Source organism: Lepidochelys kempii, chromosome 3 (genome assembly GCF_965140265.1).
Source record: "Lepidochelys kempii isolate rLepKem1 chromosome 3, rLepKem1.hap2, whole genome shotgun sequence".
Classification (NCBI taxonomy): domain Eukaryota; kingdom Metazoa; phylum Chordata; order Testudines; family Cheloniidae; genus Lepidochelys; species Lepidochelys kempii.
In genome coordinates, this window is record NC_133258.1 from 133744693 (window position 1) to 133757239 (window position 12547).

General features: G+C 45.6%; 1 protein-coding gene across 2 annotated transcripts; it reads right to left on the reverse strand.

The window, feature by feature from the left end:
* Positions 1 to 1152: 1152 nt before the first annotated feature.
* On the reverse strand, positions 1153 to 7541 carry IRF2BP2 (interferon regulatory factor 2 binding protein 2). Of its 2 annotated transcripts, XR_012158156.1 has the most exons (3): positions 4422 to 7541; positions 2946 to 3857; positions 1153 to 2082 (listed from the first exon to the last, which is right to left on the reverse strand). XR_012158156.1 is itself a non-coding variant. In XM_073338131.1 (2 exons), the coding sequence occupies exons 1-2, from the start codon at positions 5407 to 5409 to the stop codon at positions 3142 to 3144; spliced, it is 1704 nt and encodes a 567-aa protein (XP_073194232.1). In that variant the 5' UTR covers positions 5410 to 7541; the 3' UTR covers positions 1153 to 3141. The 2 variants fall into 2 exon arrangements, 1 of the variants encoding a protein (XP_073194232.1); XM_073338131.1 differs by having other exon boundaries at positions 1153 to 3857.
* Positions 7542 to 12547: the final 5006 nt, after the last annotated feature.

The following is a 12547-nucleotide window of genomic DNA, read 5'->3' on the forward strand; positions in this document are numbered from 1 at the left end:
AGAGGGCTCTTACCCTTTTGCCCTCTACTCCTCTTGGAGGGAGGAATTTCATTTTCCCAATGGACAATTCGTTCTGCCCTTTCCATGTTTCAGCTCTCTCATCCCTGCTTTTTGCTTCCCTATATGGTACTAAGGACAAAAAGGTGTATTTTTAAAAAATCCTGTTGATTTTGCCACTACATCATTGCACTTCAGTGGCTGTAGACTTCCAATTTAATTTTTTCTTTAATTAAAAAAAAACAACCACTCACAGGAAGTGCATAAAGCTCCTAATATTTTATTTAATGCCAAAGATAAAAAATAGGTAAAAATAGTAATGTGTTAGTTTAGCAGTTATAAACAACAAAAGCGGAGTGCAGGTGATATTCCAGCAAAAAGTAAAAACTTTAAAAAGAGTAATTAAAGTGAGATTTGAGAATCACACATTCTTCATTAAAACACTTTATTACTACGCAAACTATCACCTTTAAAAAAGTTTAAAAAGATTAACAGTAGCACTATTGTAGCTAAAGAACTTTTTAAAAAAAGCTTTGTAGCCAAGGAAACACTAAATTGGTTTAGTGAATAACGTGATCATTGTGATGTCATAACTCAGCAAGCAACAAAATAAGACAAACTTAGTTCAACTGAAATTTGAGAAATAAAAAAGGCATACTGGTTTCAAGCACTTTTGTAATAACGAAATGTCATCATGTGTATTAGAATCAATTGAGATATCGGGCCTAGATGTCAGAACAGGTATAGTAACTTTTTGACATTTCTTTTTCACCTGTGTTGTCTGTGTACCATCACCTAGTACAACAAGGCCTGAGAATTCCCACCCTTTGAACTACTTTAAAGAATAAGTCCAAAGATGCTGTTGGGCCACAATATACTGACACACTTCCTCCAGATAAAAGATTAAGTGAAAGGTCTCCTTGGAGAGCCACAAAAATGTCAGTCAGACCAGGAAGCAGGATATGCTTGAGTAGCGGGAAAAGTTACCTTCCCACCTCACGTCAAGGTGCTCAAAGGTGAACAGTTGGCCAACACAGCAGAGCAATCATTTCATGCAGTTTTTAGTAGGGATATCATTTTATCAAAAACATACGCACTCCATACTATGAGTTACTATGCCAAACAACTCTGAAGAACTTGTTACCATCTATCGGCTTGAAATCCATTTTTTAATAAAGTGCTAAATACACATTTACAGAGACCATAGTGTTCCAAAGTATCCTTTACAGTTGTATATATGTGCGTTTTTTTCCAACTTGTCTGCATGTTTACATAAGACACCAATCTGAACTATAGGTATAATTTTAAAGCGTAATATTGACTTAATGAATTGGTTTACCATGCAAGTCTGTATTTAATATTACATTGACCTGTAATAAGAAACATGTTAGTGGTGTGCTCATTGAAACACTTAATAAAAAAATGACTATGGATGTGCAGTCTGAGTTTCAAATATTAATAATGACCATTAAAAAAAATCTTCCCCAAACGATCTACTCTGCATTAAATAGCAGCCTGAATATGATCATAACACTAGATTAAAAAGCATCCCAAACGGTTAAAGTTAGTTGAACAGATTTTTTTTTCCCTAAAAAAATTGGAAAAATTATATTATTTGCCCCAGGGATGAGAACTTGTAGTCGTGTTTCTGCCCAGAACAATTGTTTATGACCAAGTTAAACACACCTAAACATCAGGGTTTTTGCAGTGTTGCTAATGAACTAAACAGCACAAAAACATCACTATAAGACTTAGCCATTTCTAGTAATGATTTATTGATTAAAAAAAAGTCTGCTTGCTGATTGATGCAGAAGCTTGATCAAAAGAAATGACTTTACAAAGAGTACTCCAAAGTAGTTTAAAAAGGCGGGGCATGCCCCTTTTGTGAAACCCTAATTGCTTTCATTCCACCAGTTTATTTTTTCATTTTCAGAAAAGTAGTATTAGGTTTGTTTTAAAAAACACACATAACAGAGATTACAGGTTTCTTCCACCCACATTTGGGCTGTCACTGAAATGCCCGAAGGCAATCCTGGCAGCACCTCAGTTGCTTCTGTCATTGTACCATCTTGTACCTGCCACTACCTGGAAATATGATGTAAGAGATAGTTAACAATACCAACAGTACTATAAGTAACTCATAAGCAAACTCAAAGTCCACCTGCACTATGTGCAAATTAAAAAAAAAACAAAACAAAAAAACCCACAACTTTAGTTTTCCCCAAGCATAAATAGTATGTGAGTGGCACTAAAACAGCTATGGATCTTTAAAGATGGCAGTGCTATACTGGTGTATACACCAATACAGTAATTAAGTTTATTACCAAAATTCTGCATTAACATTATGTAATCAATGAATAAATGCAGTTCTGTAATCTTACAACCAATCACGTGAACTGTGGTCAACTTTGCCTTTTTTTTCCTAAAAGGCAAACAACCCAGAAATCCCTAACTCAGCAGCGCCTCTCAAACATCTCTCAACATCCTACTATGAAGGCAACTTCCTTCTAGAAACAGAGGGGAATTGGACTCAGTCTAAAAAACTTGCTTTTGCAACAAGAGAACAATGTTTCAGAAAGAAACCACTTGTGCTTTCTAATATTCACCTGCCTTTCAGCTGTAATGGGGACATCCCATTTCACCCTATCAGTCTTTTTTCCCCACTACCATTTTATATCAAATCTGCACGCATCCAGCTTTACTCTGAGCAAGGCCCAAAAATAAGGAATCACAGACAGTAAGGCAATCTTTACAATGTCAGAAAATGTATTTGGCATTTTAAAAAGAAACAAGTGCATACAAATACAGCTAGAAGCATTTCTGGTTTGCCAAGTGCTCTCTAAAAAAAGCAGCGCAAGTCACAGCCTACATTGAACAGTAACTGTCACCAAGGAAGCACAACAAATAGTTGCTAATAACAAAAAGAGGAAATGCCTTTAAGTACATACCTTTTGTCTTCAAAAAAATATAGAAACACAATGTATTCAAAAAAATCAAAATTATACAGCCATGTTTTATGAAGTCTACATTTCCCTTGTCTTGGAGATATATATATATATATATATATATATATATATTTATAGATATATACACAATTCAAGCAGTTTTAGTTACAGGTAATGTTGGGTTGTGAACTGGAAAAAGTCACGAGTCTCTCTCTTTTTTCACTTTCACATCTCCTGCAAGAATGGTCGCAATCTCCCCCTGCATGAAAGCCCAAGGGACATTGGAGCCCACCAGAGGGCATTTCTCCCCACTGGGACAATACACCTCGCCACTAGCTCCTTGCTGTTTGATGCTTTGTCTGGAGCAAGGGAAGCAGAACTTGTGGGAAGGGACTGAGGGACACTGAACAAAATGGGTGTCTTCCAGGCGCTCGTGGCACAGGGTGCAGCACAAGGGAACACTGGCTGCTAGAGACGAGTCCGGGAGGCTGGCAGGATGCACCGGCTCCAATCCCCCAGCAGTGTTTGTCCCCTGACTTGGCACCTCCCTGCTTGGACCCAGCCTTCTTTGGTTCATAGAGGACGGAGAGGGCGGGCTGTTGCTATTCCTCCTGGTGGTGGAGTGAACTTGGTTGGCATCTTTGGAGGAGTGGTTGCCCCCTGCATTGTCTGCTACTAAAATGAGCGCAGCCATAGGAGACTGGCCATTCTGGGCTGCTTCAGGCGGTGTGGTCCGGTTGGAATGAGGCGAGGCAGTTGGTGGTGGTGGGGACATGAAAGACGTAGCAGTCATGGACATTTTCATCCCTTCTGATGAGGCTGGCAACCAGGGTTGTGACTCTCCATTGATCTTAGGCGGTCCAGCTTCACCTTCTGGTTCTGGGGAAGGCTTCCTCTTCCTCGCTGCCCGAGCCCCTAGCAATACAAAGGAATGGGGAGGAGAAATGTGTAAGGAAAAAAAAATAATAATAATAAGCAATCAGATGAATGCAGCTATAAAGGAGTTACAGCTACACACATCAAGCTTGAAAAGGCTTCCATTTTAAATGAATACACAGCCAGGGCATTGCACACAAATACCAATTATACAGTATGACGTATGCAAATGCATACACACAACATGGCACACAGCCAAAGTATGTGTGTGTGGTCTATACAACTTGTGCATGTGCGCACTCACCCACCACTTGCAGGCATGCAACCTGCAGAAGCACACCCCTACAGCGCAGCTAGTAGGCGAAAAGGTTACTGGTGCCTTCACTGCAGCTCCTATGGCGAGGACGGCGCAGGGAGGGAAAGCCCTCTCCCTGTCAGTGTCTACCCGCCAGCCCTGACTCATAGCTCTCTGTTGTGCTGCTTCAGCACATGAACACGTTGCCGCCTAAGCAACGGTGCCGCGCTAGGCACCAGGAAGTGGAGTTAGGAGGTCGGAGTTGGCTATGGGGGGGTGGGGGGGCCGACACCCTCTTTCCCCCTCACCTGCTTTGGCCACGGCCCCGTTGCTCTCGTACCCCAGCAGCCTGCTCCCAGCCATGCCGGGCTCCTTCTTGAACTTGCTCTCAAAGGGCACCGCGTGGCCCCCGTGCTGGTGCAGCGCCAGCAGCGTGTCCCGCACCGTCTTGGGCTTGCCCAGCCACTCCTGCTCCGCTCCCCCGCGGCCCTTGCCCTCGACCCCCAGCTCCTCCGCCGAGCCCCGCGGCTGCTTCTCCTTGCTCTCGTGCTCGCCCGCGCCGCCGCCGCCGCCGCCGCTGCTGCTGGAGGACACCGAGCCGGGCCGCTTGTGCCCCAGCTCCCCGGGCGCCGCCGGCGGCGGCTGCTGCTGGGAGACGGAGACCTGCATGGGGGCGGGCGCCCCTGAGATGGCGGCCAGCGAGGCGGCGGCGGCGGCCCGGCTGCTGATGCTGATGGGCGCGGACAAGGAAGCTCCGTTCATCAGCGGCACCAGGGTGGGCGGCACCGTGTGTGTCCGCCGCGGGTTCGGGCTCTGCCGGTTCAGCTCGGGCGGCTCCTCGGGCTTGGGGAACCCGTTGGGCACCAGGATCCCGTTCACCTGCCGGCTGCCGCCGTACTCGGCTCCCAGGCGGGGCGGCTGCCGCTCGGAGGCGGCGGCGGCGGCCGCCAGCGGGTAGCGCTCCAGGGGCTGCGGCTGGGGCCGGGGCACCGCGTCGCCCGCCACGGCCGTGTGGTTCAGCTGCTGCTGCTGCTGCACCAGGATCTCCTTAGCGCTGAGCGGCGGCTGCTTGGCGTGGGGCGGCGGCGGGGCCCGGCCCTCTTGGAAGCTGTGAGCCCGCTTCAGCTGCCGCGCCGTGTCGATGACGAACTCCACCCGGTCGGCCCCCTCGTAGTTGACGCAGCCCCGGCAGACGGGCTCGGTGAAGTCCCAGATCATGGCCCAGGGCATGCGGGGCAGGTCGCACAGGTAGCACGACTGCCTGCGGGAAGCAGCCGCCACCGCCGCGGACGACATGTCCCAGCCCAGGGGCAGCGAGCGCCCCCCGCGCGTCCTCCTCCTCCTTCTCCTCCTCCTCCAGCAACCGGAGACCAAACGGGCAGGCTCCGGCTTTGCAGCTGCCGCAGGATCTTCAGCCGATTGCCCGCCCCCTGCAAACAAGCGGGCTCCTGGGCGCGGACGCCTCCCGGCTGGAGTCACTGGGACGCGGGAAAGCGCATAGCCCCGTCGCTGCACCCTCGGCTGCCTACTCCAGCGCGCGGCTCACTCCGCCTGTCCCGCTCGCTCGCTCACTACTGCAGCCCGGGCGCTCGCTCTGGGGCGGGGACTCCGGCAGCAGCAGCAGCAGCCGCCGCCTGTGCGCTCTGCTCCAGTGACTCGATTCTTCGACAGTGCCTCGAAGCGCCTGCGCGCTGGGCGCCCTCTCCTTTGGCCGCCTGCTGCTGGTGCTGCTCCTTGAACTTCTGCCAAGAGTCCCAAGACAACAAGAGCTGCAAGAATAGCCAGCTCCCTCCTAGTCAGCCGAGGGTGGGGGAGCGGCAAGGGCTTGCACATGTGAATGGGATGCAAATAGGGGTCTTTTCGCTCCTTCCCCCATCTTCTTTGCAGCCTAGGAAGTGTTTGTGAAGTGCTCTGAGGAGAGAAGTGCTAATTATGTCAGGCAGGGTTGAAAAAAATCTTTTTATTGAGCAAAAGTGTTTTTAAAAACAATGCCACCTTACTTGATTTAAAAAAATATTTTATAGGATGAATTTTGTGATGGTTGATTTTTGGCTGGAATTTAATCTAACCTTTGTTCTAATCCTGCCTCTGACGCTAACTCGCTTCCTGGCCTTGAGGAAATCACTCCGGGCCCAATCCCTTTGACTTCACAACTTTCCCAATTTCCCCCCTCTGTTAAAAGGGGTTAATAATACCCAACAGCCAGGGGGTTGCGAGAGTTAGTTATGTGTACAGCGCCTGGAAGAAAGAAAGCGCTAAGTAATGTAATTTCCTTGTACATGTATAAGGATTGTTTTTTCATTGCCTTAGCCAAGGTAGAAGACCATTATAAATACAATTGCTATTTAGCTCTTCTGGATTTGTAAATAATTGTTTCATTTGGTTCGGAAATGGGACATTCTAGGTTTCCTTGTCATTTGCAGCCACAACCCTTCCATTTTCTAGTGCAGATTAGCAAAGAAACACAATCTCTCTCCTCCCCAACCTGCGGACATTTTTTTCCCTTCCTTCTTCCGCACTGAGAATTCCAAACAGCTCGTCTGACAATTGCAGCCAGTCAAAAAGAGAAAGGGATGTTGTTCTGTTCATTTGTCATTTGCACATGAAGTCATCATTCAACCCAGAAGTAGTCCAAATATATAGAGAGAGCTGTGTGTGTGATTGTGCAGAGTAAACAAAGTGGAAGCTGTTCTCTCAAACTCTTGCTTTTGGGTCACCATTCCCACAGTGCTGCTGCTGAGTTATGTAGGTTACAAAGGGAGGGATGGAGGAAGCTGAGCTCTAGCCTCTGACGTCCGCATTTTGTTTCAGGGCTGCAGCTGCGCCCTTTGCGCAGACTCGGTGAGGGACGTGACTCTATGCAATTGGCACTTGAAACCTTATTAAACGAAACGCACATTCCAGGGACAGACTCAGAGAGAGAATCTACAGCCAGCACCGCCGATGCCCCGTCACAGCACTAAGTACCGCCTCCCTTGCTGCTATTTCTGGGCTCTAAAAGCTCCCTCCCACTGCCAGGCTTAACTTTTACTTAACGTAGCAAGAAGAGCAGCGTGTACAGTACACAGGAATGGGTGTATGAGCCGCAATCTATACTGTAGTACTCTCTCCCTTTGCACTGACAACCAGCTGAAGCTTTTGTTACTCGGGCGTACCGCTGGTCAGTAACTGAGACAGGCTGGCATGAGGCTGATTTCCCACTGCAGACTATGTTGCTGTTGGGAGATTTGTTACTGCAGAACCGACTGGCGGAGGGCATGGGGTTGACTTGTAATTACAGTCCCAGCTGGGCTTTTTGATGTTTTGTCCTTTGCAGCCCACATACACGATACGTAGCGTGGACACAAGATATTTTCATGGAGCTAATTAGTGCGATGTCATCAAAGCGAACAAGTAAATAGATATCATGTCCTTGCCCTATTTGCAAGCGAATGCTTTCATCCAACTGCAGAGTTAAGCTTGGGAAATGACCCCCACCCCCCACCCCCGCCCCATCGTCAAGCTCAGCTTATCTGTCAAGTTTTCGAGCTCCACTTTCTTTCTTTTCTTTTTCGAGAATCAAACGCCGTAGGCCGCTGTCTCTCAACACACCCCACCCCCAACCTTTCTTCTTTGGACTGGAATGAGCTGGCTCTGTTAGACGAGGCGAGTGTAAATTATATGATCTCCCCTACTGGCTTGGCCAGGGGGGTGGAATCTTGCTAAGGTTTCTACCGTGCTGCTGTTGAAAATGCCAGGTGCCTTGAAAGGTTTTTTTTTTAAAGCGCGCGGGGAGGGGGGGAAATAAACCACCCTCGGAGAAACAATTGTGTTGATCTTATGTCACATGAAAAACCCTGTTCTGAAATTACACAGAGGATATTTAATCCCAAAACTGAAGCGTTTTTTCATGCAAACGCCGCATGATTCTGCTCTGGGGGATTTCCAGAAACGGTGCCGCTCGCTAATGCGTCTTCCGACAGTGTCATTCCCCCCTACAGCGCGCGCGCGCCGTGCAACCGGTGTTGATGCAAAACCCGCTTCCCCCCACCCACATCAGTGCAAGTGCACCGAGGATTTTGATGCAACGCCGCTCATCCCCGAACACACCGTGGAACTAGGGGTAATACTTCCCGAACCAGTTGCAGCCGGTGATAACGCAGATCCTCACACACGCCACTTGCCCCCGAGGTAATGCAATCTGTCCCTTCAAGGGTTAAGCCGTTCCCCGCCCGTAAATCCTTCCCGAGTGAAGCAAGAGTAATGTAAACACCGCCTTGCACATTCACTCGAACCAAACCTTGCCCTTTTGGGGCTGCCCCGTCAGCTATAAACGAAATTCAAAAACATGGTCTAGTTGTAGGATCTCTCTCTCCCTCTCTCTCCCACACATAAAAGGAGAGAGTTTCTTTTAGTTTCTCATTAATCATCTGTTAATATTTTCAACTTCATGGGTATAGGAGCCCAGCCCTAGTGACTTTCCTGAGGTTAGCTTGTCAATGAAATGGCTAATTTTTGGACTACACTCCTGTCCTGATTTTTCCCCCCGGGGCTAAAAGGGTTAACACGTCTTGTTTTCTGCTTCACAACAGCTCCCCGTTCATATTGTGTCAAATTCTTTTAAAGGTACTTTTTTTTTTCCTTCTAAAGAAGCTTTATCAATGTATACTAAGTAAACAGATCCTTGTTTTTGCCTTCCACCCACTGCCCTTTCTCTCCAGACTGAAATTGGATTCCTGCCAACCCGGCTGCAGAAATTGCTGCCGACACACTCGCAGCGGAGCGCAGGGTTTCTAGGGTGAGGCAATGCGTCTGCGATTCGCAGAGACAAGGCAGGAATTGTAATTGTACTTCATCATGTGATGACTTATGAAAGAGGAAGTTAGGATGTTTTAGTCACGTACTCCTTTGCCCTCTTGCTTAGCCTCTAGGTTCTTTGAAGGAAAAATTGCATGTATTTATATATGTTGGTTGGGAGCCAAGAACGAGTGTTTGTGCATTTACGATCATGAGCAGTGTGCGGTGTTAGTAAAGGCGGGGGGGGAGCAAATCTTTCAGCTGTGGCAGGCTTTAAACTGGAGGGCAAAATTGCGATTACTTCCCCCCCCCCCCATAAGAACCAGAGCTTGTTGGGAAAATCAAGATGAGCAATTTTAAGTTTTTAACTATCATTTTATCGCTTCCAGTTAACTCTGGAAAAATGGGAGAGAAACATTACAGCACTCGTGAAAAAGCTGAACACGATTTTCCTCAAACAGTGTCTAGATTAAATAGAAAATGTGGGTTTTATATCACGTCCTATAAGCTCCCCAAACCTGATCATTTCATGGCCTTACTAGTATGGAAGTCAAACAAAGGAGATATGTTCAGTTCTTTTTCTTTCTTTCTTTTTTACAGAATCTAGCCCATTGGGCTTAATCTATCTAAAGTACCCATTGTTATGTTATTGTAATACTATATAGAAGAATAGCGTTACTGCTAGTGGACACCTACTGGTGGTTTGTGGTAATGCCATGTTGCCTGCAGAGAACTGTTGAGGGCTTGCTTTACTCACAGTTTAATTGATTTCAGTAGGACTGCCTGTGGGTGCATGGTGAGCAGGATATCGCCCATTATAAAACAATATACCCTCAATTGTGCATAGTGAGACTGTTATTTCATCAGTGGTTTCTGCTGACGTTATTGAATTATTCGTTTGCACCACTAGGGGGTGCACACTTCATAACTGTAGGTCAAGCACCATCCTCCCTCTTTTCCCCCACTTCCTCCTTTGTCCCCCATGCCAGGGGCTTTGTTTGCCCCCATTTCGCCTTCACCCCCTACCTGGGTTTACTATTCTCTCCTCCATGTCAGGCACTGTGTGTGCCCCCCATTCCCTCCATGCTCCAAACTTCTCCCCCCCATTATTATTTCTTTTCTATTTGTCTGGGAGATATGTAATGCAGAGTGTCAACATGGTAAGTGGTATTGGGAGGATGGGCAGAGCTGTGATGGGGAGGGTGATAGTTATGCTGGAAGGTGTTAATGGTGCCATCAATTGTTGAGCTATACAGAATTTAAAAATCCATAGGGTTCTCTCCATTGAGAACTAAAATATTCTCTGAAATTTTGTAATTGATCCAATGCTGTGTTCAAAAGTTTTCATGTACTACCCAAATAAACAGAAATGCCACCAAGTTGAGTGTAGAGCCTCGCAAGTTGGGCCAACTAAAACCTGACATTAAAGTACAGCCTTAATTTATGCACATTTTTGGGTACGCAGTTATTTTGCATTTGTGAGAACTAGGTACTTCAGTTTAAAACTTAAGGCCCATTCCCGAGGGTTGCCAGGTGTCCGGTTTTCAACCAGAACACTCAGTCGAAAAGGGACCCTCCCCAGCCTGGTGAAAATGAGGGAGCGAGTGAGGGTGGGTGGGGGAGAGCAAGTGACAGAGGGAGGGGGGATGGACTGAGCAGGGCAGAGCCTTGGAGAAGGGGCGGGGAAAGGGTGTTTGGTTTTGTACAGTTAGAAAGTTGGCAACCTTTGCAGCCAAAACTCCCATTGACTTACTGACATTTCTGCCTTGTTATTGTTCTTGAACGTGCTAGGTTGCTTGAAAGGATTAGAAAAAGGTAAATGTAAGCTGACTTTAAAAGTGATTTACTTATTGAAGTACTGCAAGATATGTGCCAAATGATTCAGAAGCTAAAGCAACCACAGGGACTTGCCTATAGATGGCCACTCACTCTGCTTAGGAGAGAGGCTGTGATGGCCATTTTAGAAACCTTAGAAGTTTTGTTTTTCATTTAAAATACCATGTTCTTCTGTAAAAAAAAAACAAAAAAAACCCCCCAAACATTTCTATTTACAAATTTTGAAATATACAATTCACGCTGCAGCAGTAGTGAGGCAGCAAATGTTACATGCTGTTCATTCAATTGAAACTAATCCCTAAGGAAACATTTCAGCAAACTTTTCTAGTGAAAAAGAAACATCCACTGCGGAGACAAATGCCAAACGGTCCTGAAGGGGCCTCATTGTGAGGGAAGTTGAATTTGGTAAAATAACAGCACAGCCAAGGTTAAAATGAAAAGTACTACATTCAAAGATGCAGCTTAAAATAGCCACACTGGATTTGCTGCTCTGTGTCACAAAATGCCTGTGAGATTTTTAAAATAAATTTTTAGAAAGTAAAATCTAGGTCACATCCTGCCAGCTTTAGTCACTGACTTCAGTGGAAGTACTGACAAGAGTAAGTCTTATCTTATTATGTCCTTTTCTAATAGCATAGCAAGGACATAGGGCCTGATTCAAAGCCCGCTGTAGTCAGTGGTTTCAGAGTAGCAGCCGTGTTAGTCTGTATTCGCAAAAAGAAAAGGAGTACCTGTGGCACCTTAGAGACTAACCAATTTATTTGAGCATAAGCTTTTGTGAGCTACAGCTCACTTTGTGGGAATCTTGCCATTTACTTCAATGAGCTTTAGAATAGGCCCATAGTGAGACCTTCATCCTGCAAACATTTATGTGCGCTTGTAACTTTATGCATGTGAGTAGTCCCAGTGAATTTAAAGGTTTCAGAGGAACAGCCGTGTTAGTCTGTATTCGCAAAAAGAAAAGGAGTACTTGTGGCACCTTAGAGACTAACCAATTTATTTGAGCATGAGCTTTCGTGAGCTACAGCTCACTTAAGCTCATGCTCAAATAAATTGGTTAGTCTCTAAGGTGCCACAAGTACTCCTTTTCTTTTAGTGAATTTAAAGCCACATGTGATCTTAACTGTTTGCAGGATCAGGGCCTAAACACATGTGCTGATCTTCAAACATGAACACTACCATTGATTCCCATGGAACTATTTGTGCTTAAAATTAAGCACGTGTGTGTGTTTACAGGATCAGGCTTATATTTTAAAAAGCTGTTAATAATCATCACTATGTTGGATGTTTCTATGTATTGTACAGCTATTGTTCATAATGGAAGCTAACTGATGGTAGCAGAAGTTAAAGGAGACGCTGGATACAAAATAAAATGCCAAAAGGCGAGATTAAGGTCATCACACTAGCTCAGTTTGGAAGAAAATGTGTCAGAGAATCAGAAAAAAATCCAAACAGAAGTTTGATGTCAGCTTTTTACTTTATATGGAACCCTGGTATTGACTCTTTGAAGCTTGCTATGAGGGACTTTTTTGGAATAATTTCTTAGTGGATATAGGATACCATGTTTGCAAGACATTTATGAAAAGGAAACATCAGGAAGGCCTTGATACGCCACTTGTCCACAGATAAGGCCTGAAATATGGAGATGCTAAGTCTTTCCTTATTTTGTTATGATTTTTTTATGGTTTATTAATTTTTTTATGATTTTTCCTTTAAAAAAGTATTCATGCATATATATGAGTATGCTAATTTTCAGGGAGATACAATGTAAAAAAACTAAATGCCCAATCCTGCAATGTATAGCAGACTACTGTGCGCCTGC